Here is a 10512-nt window from a genome sequence, read left to right as displayed (position 1 = left end):
ATAGCACCTCTTTCCCCCTTCTTAAATGGCAAGTTCCTGTAACTCCAGAATAATGAACATTATATAAATATCTGTCAATGGAAAAGGGGATGGTCGGGACAATGGGTACTTATAAAACTCCACCATCACATGTTTTCTGCACCTGTCCATATTAAATTAGGAACTGTCTGACATTGATGGATCTTGGTCTAGATGAAAAGGATAATCTTGATTCTTGATTTCACTACACTTTTATGTGCCTGTCTCCAGCCTGTAGTTCTGACAGTAGTCGTCGTTCGTTTATGTTGTAATATTTGTTTTTCGTAAATTGTTTTGTTATAAATTAGGCATTTATAGTTTTCTCAACTGAATTGTTTCTTTTTTTTCATGTCGAGGCCTTCTATAGTCAACTATACAGTATGTGGTTTTTTTTCTCATTGTTGAAGGCTGTACGATTCAATGCCTATAATTGCTTACATCCACATTATTTGAACTTTGGTGGATAGTTGTTTCATTGGCAATCATACCACTGTCATCTCCTTATTTTTATAAACCTTGCAGTTTAAATATTAACATTTTTTTTACAGGAAAAGAATTACTTTTCAATGAGGTCTGTGAACATATGTGGACGTGTAATGCTTGTTTTCCAAGTACAATGATAGAAGGTACCATACATAAAGAAATACATCACCTTGTCAATATTCTGTGGTATTTAGATGGCAATAAACAAAAGATAATGGATCGCAGTGCATTGGTGAAAGAAATTCATCCCATACCACAAAGGTATATTTTCTAATACAAATGTTTTTTAGATCCCCGTAAATTTTTGCAGCACCCTAGTATAGCAATCCGTCTGTCTGTCCGTCTGTCAGTCTGTCTGGCAGCGTTTCGTATGTCATACAATAACTGAAGTTTGCTTTGACTGATTGAATTAAAATAACGTTTAGCATCACTATAGAAAGCTCTTTCAAATTTTCCTTTTCAAGTTATGACCTTTATTATATAAAAACTATACACTGGAATACAACAAAGAGTTGCATTTATATTCTTCTAAAATTTCAAATTCTATTTCTTTTGAATAAAGGTAAACCAAATGTCAAAACCTATATTTTCATGCCAGATGCCATGTTTTGAATACTTGTATTCTTATATTTCAGATTCCTTGATAACTTCAACAATTTTAATGATTGGCAGAAAAAGAAACAGAAAGCACCCTTTCTTTCTTCTGAAAAACTGAAGACCCACAGCTCTGCACTGTTTTCCTTGATTTCATTATCTTACACACATACATGGGGTGACCTGAGAAAGGATCTTGAAGCTTTTGCCTTGTCTCTTGATTCGTATGCATCATTTCTTGATTCTAGTAATGATTGTCAACAGAAACGTCATCAATTAAGCAGACCAGTCCGTCAAATTGATGAACATTCCTCATTACACCATTTTGATGGATCTGAACTGAACCAGAAATATTCACTTTTAGAAGAAGCTCTGTCCAGAAAAGACATGTATCAATACATTTTATTTGATGAAAAATTACATGCTGGTTGTTTGTTTAAAACAAGTGTAGAAAAGTTCTACTTTTTCAGTCATATTCAACTGTCATTTCCTGTTGATATGATGAAATACTCACCTGGGGGGTCATTTGGCACTGTTGTCTTTTTCTGGAAGACACCTGAAGGACGAAAGGATGATGAAATAATGACATCAGCTGTTAAAGTTGTATCTAGACTAAAACCTAGCTTACCTGAATTCCACACTCGCCAAATGCGAAAAGAGTTTTACACCAAATTTTGTCATTTACCTGTATCTGCAACTGGCAACACTGTTCCACCACATATACTGAGAGCTATATATAGGGAACTTACTCTAGATGCAACAGCAGACCAGAATAAAGCTCTTGATGAGAGAGTAAGGCAAGCTTTGCTTGCAGAAGACTCAGATCTAGTTACTGATCTTAGACATATAAATCCAGGAAGACCCGGGGACACGTTCAATGATTTTTTTGAAAACCTACATCAAAAAGTTGAACAGATGGTTGCTGCAGATGAGCGACGTCATAATGTGGAGCACATGGCTACTTACCTGTCGGTTCGTGATTTAAAGGAACAAGTAGAGAAGGATCTGGAACCAGGTTCTGCTATTCCCAGTGAGTCATCAATACTCTATGCATTTGTACCAAAGAATTCACATGCAAATACTGCCAAGTTGTATAAATCCAAAATTCCACTTCAATTTAAAATCCAAACAAGACAGTTGCGTGTTTCACATCAGGATGATCACTACTGTTCAGCTGTATTCAAGTACATAAGACAATTTGCTATAAAGTTTCGAGATTGCTGCAAGCTTTTATGCATTGATGATAAGGCTAAAATTGACTATGGAGAGCCTGGCATGGCAGTTTCCAGTGGAGTAAGAGGAAAGAAATCAATTGTTCCATCCAATGTTTCCCTTTCAGCTTTGGATCATGATCTACAGACCAAGGGGTCTGTCACTCCCTCTGTTTCCTTAGATGTTTCCATACCTGAGAGTATTGACGACACTTTTTACAGAGGAAAGGTATCTGTTATCTACAAAGACTCGATTTTTATGCCTAGTTCACCTTGGAGGCATGCAACTGAAATATGTCAAATGTTACAAGCATCTGGAGAAGTACCACCACTTGTTATTCTCTTCTCTGATGGAGGACCAGACCATCGCATTACTTACCACGCAGTTAAGTTGTCTCTTATAGTCATGTTTAAAAAACTAGATCTTGATATGCTAGTTGCGGGGCGCACTGCACCTGGGAACAGTTGGGTCAATCCAGCGGAACGTATCATGTCTTTATTGAATATTGCTGCGCAAAATGTTGCCTTTACTAGAAGTGAAATGAATAGCGAGATGGAACAGATTATAAAGAGTGCCAACTCGATGAGTGAGATTAGGTCTAAAGCTGAAAAGAACCCAAGATTGAAAACTTCATGGATAGAATCTGTCCAGACTGTTATTGATATTTTAATTGAAAGGACCAAAAGGGTGGCATTGAAAGCTGTTCCATTTGATTGTCCAACACCTTCAGACCTAGCAGATGTAAAGGCTTTTGAACATTTGGTAAAAGAAATGGTTGATGGAACTTTACAACAGGGACAATATCAGGAGAAACATGTATCTAAGAAAGCAGGTTAGGGCAATTGAATTTAATTTTAAATTTTCATTTTCCTGTCATAGTTTTCTCATTTGCAAAAAAAGAATTATTCTTGAATTTTGAAGAAAGTTTTTACCAAAATATAGGGTCCAAATTTATTAAAACTCTGACAGGAACACGAAAACAAATAGATATGAAAAGGTTTAAAATTTAAATTTGCCAGGATTGAATTCCTTTCCTTTTGTGCTGAAGTCCAAAAACAATAATAATAAAAAAATGATAGCCAAAGAACCAGGCAGTGTCATGAAATTTCCATTTCAATTTTTTTTTTATATCTTCAATGACAGAAACTATTTAATATTAAAGAGTTACTTTTCAATTTCAGATTATATGAAATTTCTTGAGGATCACTGCCGGCAGAGAGCCTACATGTTCCAGATAAGAAAATGTCAAAATATCAACTGTTGTCGTCCTTCTAGATCAGGAATTACATTTCCATGGGTGCCAGATCCAATGATGCAAGTTGACAAAAATCACTACGAACCTTTTGAAAAAGTACTAGGAACTGACACAAATGAGTCTGATAAACCTTCAGCCCAAAATACAAAGACATCAGTTGTTGCTGAACAGATGCAGGTAAAACTTTAAGTAGTCTTGATAAATAATTACTTCAAGAAAAGCTAGTACTATAAAGACATGAATCGATTTATAAATAAATCTTTATTATCTGACAAACAGGATGCAAACTAAACTTTAAAAAAATGAACAATACAAATCCTGGTTTTTTACACATGTTTAATACTTTAAAATAACACTGGAATATCTGTTGTTTATTTTTCAGGGCATTCGTAATGCTGGTTTAGTTGGACAAAATGTCAGACGAACAGTTGCATGTTATGAGTGTGGTAAACCACGTTGCATCTATGCTAAAAAATCCTTAACAAGCAGAGAAGCCAGGACATTGAATAGAATGTTAGAGAAACATGATTATACCTGTGGCTGTATCATTGTTCCAGAAGGTATTAAACTTTAATATTTAGGTTTTGTAAGTACTCCTTATTTAAAAACAAATCTGACATGGAGAACAGCTATATTTATTTTACACATACAAAAGTGCAAGGCATATTAAAAGAGTTAAATATCCTGGTAATCCAAGTTGTATTTAATGACAAATATAAATGCTTGAAAAGATCATGGGCAACATTGAACCGACAGACTTTTTACAATTAATTTCAATGTTTTTATATATTGAAGCAGTTTAAAAAAAAATAGAATGCATATATATCATTTGTATATGGAGAGTTGTCTCATTGGCATACCACATCTTCTTACTTTTTATATACTAAGGGTACATAAAGACACTTTATATCTGCTCTTTGGTCGGGTTGTTGTCTCTTTGACATATTCCCCTTTTCCATTCTCAATGTTATTGGAAATTTTGAATTGAAATGGATTCAATGTTGTAATTTCTTTGTTGCAATTTAAACTACTGTGATTTATCTTGCAGATGACACACTTCATGGTATAGTTCACACTAGGCTGCAAATGGATTGCAGAACTCCTGTAGAATTTAGTTACTATGCTGACAACACTCCAATAAGACTACAGAAGGACATTTGTTGTTATTGTGCATCACCTAATTCTGAAAAAGATGCTGAAGAACTTGCCAAATTCAAAGTTGTACTCCCTATTTGTAATGATTGCAAGAATAGTGGGAAACCCATTATAAAAAGAAACCCAAAGAAAAACTAACATTAATCAATCAATGGATGTATTGTTGACGTTAAAAAAACTGTCATGAATGAACATGTATATAAAGACACAACTACAGGACCATATTTTTTTTAAACTTGACAGAGAGCTGTCAATTTTCTTGATACTTCTTTATAAATTTAAACCATTTATTTTCAGAGTTTATGCTCTGTAGGTTCTTGGAAAAGAACCAATTACAAATATTGTTAGAAATTTCAAAACAATCAGTTGTCTAATATATTTTTTTTAAGTTCCCATGTTTGTTCTTAATTGAGGAAGATTCAATTCCAGGTTGATTTTTATTTATTGAAAACACTCTTTAATAAACAATAAGCCTGATCAGGTATCCATAGCTTTAATATCTACATTTTTCTGATGAAATACTCAACTCATCAAAGCAGTCTAGTCAAGAAGAATATATATATATATATATATAGAAGTCTATATATATATATATATATATATATATGTGTGTCTGTCAGAAATGTGAATATTTTTCTTTAATTTTTAAAACAATTCTAGTCATTCCTTGTTTATAAGTGTTCCAGTATTTCAATATCATATACCATATTTTTATGTCATATATTTGATAATGACACTATGTTATAGTTTCAAATTTGATTAAAAGTTTTTAATCTGAAAATGCCTGTTTATTTCACATAGGTTTTCAGTGTTTGTTGTTTTAAAATGTTGTTTTCTGCAGGAGAGACTTGCTTTGTGTAACTGCTTATGTAAACTTTATTTTGGCTGATAAAATAAAATATTTTTCCTACCTACCGACCCTTCACTCTGAAGGTACAGTCGGTAAACTGCAAACAAACATAATTTTAAGGTTGGCCTGAATTCTTCTCTTGCTTCATTGATCTTAATTTCTGTCTCAGCAGCTACAGTCAATTTTTCACTCACTTCAGCAGCTGTCACTTTTGTTGTAGACAATACTTGAATCAATGATTCATCATCTACTAGAGAACCCTTAAAAAGACATCAGATCAAATTAGTTTTATAGACTACTGTTTTAAGGTACTAATATACACTATACAAAAAAAAGCTTGTTTTGAATAAGTAGAGAAATGAAAGAATGAAAATGCATGTACAAGAGAATTCAATATCTGACTTTTGTTACTTATATTTGAAAAACAAAACAAGAATGAAAGCTCTATCTTGACTTGTTCCATTCAAAGGAATATGCTATATTTGTGAGTCCCCTGGCAAATGCCTTTTTTACTTTTCATTCAAAGTTTTATTAGAGACCACAATATTTTATCTCAAGAATTGTAGACACTTTTCATTTAACAACAAACTGAATGATAAGGATAATTTTAAACATGAAACAAAATGTTGTTAATATCAGTTTGATCACTATAAGCATTAACTTTTGTGAGTCTGCCAGTTACAATGTATGTTGATATTATTCTGTGTGTTCTATCGATACAAGAGTGCAGCTTAATATATTTTGTGTTTGTAGCTAGGTAACATGGTGAGAGAAAATAAAGTGCACCACAAAAAATAATTTGTGTCTGTGTATTTTGTTAAAAAATAAAGCTTGAGAAAGAAAATGTGCAAACTGTAATAAGAAATAAAGAAGGTTATATCACATTATGACACATATATTAATTAGTAGTCAATATCTTTATCAATATTAGTCAAAAATAATTTTAAAAGTACACTAGTTGTGAGTAAGTAGTGCATGGATTGCAATTAAGCACCAGACATATATTTAGCACTACAATATTATGAGAGAGCAAGCAGGGATAAAAAAATATTGGACAGCACCACAACCAAGCATACTATACTGAGAAATAAGAAATATTCTACAGGGATATACCTACCTTTCATATTTTCATCTTACAAAACTAAAAGTAATGAAAAACTAACATGTGTAATAATCATATATTCAATAATAAACAAGAATGTGTCCCCAGTACACGAATGCCCCACTCGCACTATCATTTTCTATGTTCAGTGGACCGTGAAATTGGGGTAAACCCTCTAATTTGGCATTAAAATTAAAAAGATCATATCATAGGGAACATGTATACTAAGTTTGAAGTCGATTGGACTTCAACTTCATCAAAAACTACCTTGACCAAAAACTTTAACCTGAAGCGGGACGGACGAACGAACGAACGGACGGATGAACGGACGCACAGACCAGAAAACATAATGCCCCTCTACTATTGTAGGTGGGGCATAAAAAAATAATTGAACTAGTTGATTGGTTTTAATTTAGACATACAAATATGTCCGTACTTACTGTTCGAAATAGATAAAACGGGAAAAAGCTGACAAAAAATCTTTGGACTCCTTTTTTTAATTCAGTAATGAACATAGTTGATATATAGAGATTTATACATGGCCTTTTCTATATCAGCCTTGGTATCATCCCGAGACCCCCATATCAGCCCGAGACGGAGTCGAGGTGCTGATATGGGTCGAGGGATGATACCCAGGCTGATATGGAAAATGCCATGTATTAATCGCTTTATCATATACTTCCGACAATAGTTTTATGTAAGGCAAATAAACAAATGCAACAACTAAAACAGTCAAAAACTTTATAAAGAGTTGAATTATGAATCAAATATACTATAATTGTCCAACAACAGCATCAGTACCTCCATATATATGTATAGGTACATTTCCTAATGAGGCATTTTGAAACATTGAAAATTTGGAAGAGTTTTATGATCATTATTACTCCATATTTGTTGTACTATAAAATTATTCTTAATTGTCAATGGCATTTGTTAGCAAGTACTAAACTATCCTCACAAAAGTTCCCCTAAATTTTGACGTTGTCACATACATGTGACAGAGTTGTCAAGCCACAACTGGAGATTTGGAAATTTTCAGCTGGAGTTTGGGCCTCATAACTGGAGATTTTTTATCGACCTTTTTATCGACATACGCAAGATTTTTTTATCGATATATGCAAGATTTTTTCGTGTGTGTTTAAACTGCATAATCTTCCTTTTTTGTTAAAACACAACAATGATTCCATACCTTCAAGCACCTACATAGCCATTTTTATTTAGTAAAATAGAAGATAGATAGGAGGGGTTCAAATATTTATTCATCATAATTTTATATAGTTCAAGATACAGTGATCAGCCATCATACATAGTTGGCAAAAAGTACATCTGCTTTAGCCACATTGTCAACTTTTGTATCACTACTGAACATGTTTGTAACAGAAGGTGTTGAATTGATAAAGTTGTGGGCTTTCTGATGGGTAGCTGTCTCCATATTTTTGGTCAAGTAATTAGGGCCACCAAAGTCAGCTTTGCGTGAAATGTAGTAAGCATGGCCTTGACTCTTGTCACTGGACTTGCACCATTTTTTAATTTGGCTACAGTGATATTGTGTCTTCTTTAATTTGATGCTGGGGTACATTTACAAGTATTTGGTGATAACATACAGTTTGCATTCTGTCAAATTATAAGACAAACACACTTATTTAGGTATTCCATTGGACCAGATAGAAGACATATCATATTTGAGTTGATTTTATTGTCTTTGTGGTTCATTTTAAACTAAGTCTGTTGTTCCATGTTTTCAACAGCATCAAAATTTATTAAAGTCGATGTTTATACAACTGTTCCATTGTCAGTATCACTTTTAATCATCCAGACATGTTTATTTAACTAGCTAGTTGATTACTAGGTAAATGCCAATCATCTTTTATTGTTGTATATACAGTCTAATCCTTAACACCTTCATTGATTACTCGAGGCAATTTTCCTATTTACCTTTTTGACACAAATTCCATTAAAGGAAACTTCCGATTTTCTCGGAGTTTTCCCATATCATTTTAGAGTTTCTCGGACTTTTTCCCTGTTTGTATCTATTTTGTAAACAGAAATGTCTACTGAAAATTTTTCGAGATTGACATTTTCAAAAAGCGGAAGATTTCAAATTTTAACAGGAGGGACGGAAGAGGGTCTGAAAAGCGGGAGATTTTAAGTCCCGCCGGAAGAATCACATGTATGTTGTCATAAAAAATATCTGACGTCACAATGAAAAAGTGAACACTCAATACCAGAAACACGGGAAATAACTTGCACGAGAAGCACTGTTATGGGTTTTTGCACGAGACGCCCCTGATATGGGTTATCAGCGGGCTGATATGGGTTATCAGCCTGGATGGAAAATTATGGCTTGTGTACTTCCGCTCATTACACATATGCAAAAGCTATCATATCAATGCTAAGTATATGATAAAATGATATACGTATTCAACATCTTAAAGAACATTTTACTCTTAACAATAACCATAATAAACCTATTTCTCATATCAAACATAAACTAAAAGAATTAGCCAAGAAATTTGTTTTTGTCCCGGCCGATAAAGCTTCCAATAATATTATTATTGTTTGAAGTAAATTTCACATTGAGGTTCTGCATAAAGAAATCACCAATTCACCAACATTCCAACTGACTCCATTTTCAGAAAACGACATATGTAACAAACATCAACTTTTGGCTACCGCTTTACAAGCAGAACCAAATACAATGAAAGTCCCAACTATGTATTGGCTACCGAAGCTACACAAAACACCGTACAAATATAGATTTATTTTGTCTTCAAGCCATTGTTCCACTACTGAATTGTCTATTCTTCTCACCAATACACTTGGTACAATCAAAAACCTGATAATAAATTGTTCAAATAAGGCCTTTGAAAATAGTGGAATTTATTACTTTTGGAGTGTCAAGAATTCGTTGGAAGTACTTGATAAATTGCATGCTTATATTGGTGATTTTGAATCTGTTCAAAGTTTATTTTTCTACCTTAAATACCACATTGCCTCACATTCTCATTAAGAAAAAATTCACACATCTTATTAAATGGGCATTTAAAAAGTCAGAATGTGAATATATATGTTCAAACTCTTTTAGGTCATTTTTTAGTAGCAATAAACAAAAAACCTATGTCAATTGGACATGCTTTGATACTATATCTGCCCTTGAATTTTTACTAGATGACATTTTTGTTCGCTTTGGAGATTCCATATATCGTCAGGTTATCGGAATTCCAATGGGACTAAGTGTGCACCACTTATTGCGGACCTGTTTTTGTATTGCTATGAGTTACAATTTATGACAAAAATCAGCAAAGACCCATCGAAACAACATCTTATACACAAATTTAATAATACTTTTTAATATTTGGATGATATTTTGGTTCTCAAGAATGACGACTTCAGTATGTATACTAAAGAAATATCTATATCAGTAACGGAAAGCTTAATACTAAAATTTATGATAAAAGAGATAATTTTTCATTTCCTATCGTTAATTATACATTTTTAGATGGTGACGTTTCCTTGTCATTATCTTACGGTGTTTATATATCTCAACTTGTACGATTCGCACGTGTATGTAACAATGTTTTAGATTTTAACGAGAGAAATTTATGTATTACTGAAAAATTATTACATCAGGGTTTTTCGATATCACAAACTAGTCAAAACATTTACTAAATTTTATCATCGGTATTAGGACATCATTTGTAAATATAGCTCAACATGCAGACTTCTTATACGTTCAGGTATTTCACATCCATTTTTTTATGGAAATATTCTTTATAAAGCACAAAAATGTCAGTATTCACCTCAGAAGCTAACAAAACCTTTAAATAGACTTATTAAGAAGGG

At 33.0% G+C, this 10512-nt stretch overlaps 2 protein-coding genes across 3 annotated transcripts in view; one reads left to right on the top strand and one right to left on the bottom strand.

Annotated features, from left to right (window-relative positions):
* The window catches only part of LOC143079331 (dynein axonemal heavy chain 8-like), a 150527-nt gene that overhangs the window by 39585 nt on the left and 100430 nt on the right, over positions 1 to 10512 (bottom strand). The window contains exons 74-75 of one of the 2 annotated variants that reach the window (XM_076254587.1): positions 6685 to 6708; positions 5694 to 5827 (exon numbers count right to left, since the gene is read on the bottom strand). In XM_076254587.1, the coding sequence (XP_076110702.1) occupies positions 6688 to 6708 (21 nt within the window). In that variant the 3' untranslated portion in view covers positions 5694 to 5827; positions 6685 to 6687. Of the gene's footprint in view, positions 1 to 5676; positions 5828 to 6684; positions 6709 to 10512 lie in introns of those variants that run through there. The other variant, XM_076254588.1, reaches the window with a different exon arrangement.
* Positions 408 to 5411, top strand: LOC143079334 (uncharacterized). Its single transcript, XM_076254589.1, has 5 exons — positions 408 to 762; positions 1137 to 3139; positions 3489 to 3739; positions 3945 to 4122; positions 4611 to 5411. The coding sequence occupies exons 1-5, from the start codon at positions 602 to 604 to the stop codon at positions 4853 to 4855; spliced, it is 2838 nt and encodes a 945-aa protein (XP_076110704.1). The 5' UTR covers positions 408 to 601; the 3' UTR covers positions 4856 to 5411.

Source organism: Mytilus galloprovincialis, chromosome 6 (assembly GCF_965363235.1).
Source record: "Mytilus galloprovincialis chromosome 6, xbMytGall1.hap1.1, whole genome shotgun sequence".
Lineage (NCBI taxonomy): Eukaryota > Metazoa > Mollusca > Bivalvia > Mytilida > Mytilidae > Mytilus > Mytilus galloprovincialis.
This window is presented reverse-complemented; position numbering and strand designations above follow the sequence as displayed.

What these genes read in the sequence shown, in the direction of transcription:
- LOC143079334 (XM_076254589.1), top strand. Translation starts at nt 602, where the DNA reads ATGTGGACGTGTAATGCTTGTTTTCCAAGTACAATGATAGAAGGTACC. An exon ending in ATTCATCCCATACCACAAAG is followed by an intron (nt 763 to 1,136) that starts GTATATTTTCTA and finishes CTTATATTTCAG; the next exon opens with ATTCCTTGATAACTTCAACA. An exon ending in TTGTTGCTGAACAGATGCAG is followed by an intron (nt 3,740 to 3,944) that starts GTAAAACTTTAA and finishes TTTATTTTTCAG; the next exon opens with GGCATTCGTAATGCTGGTTT.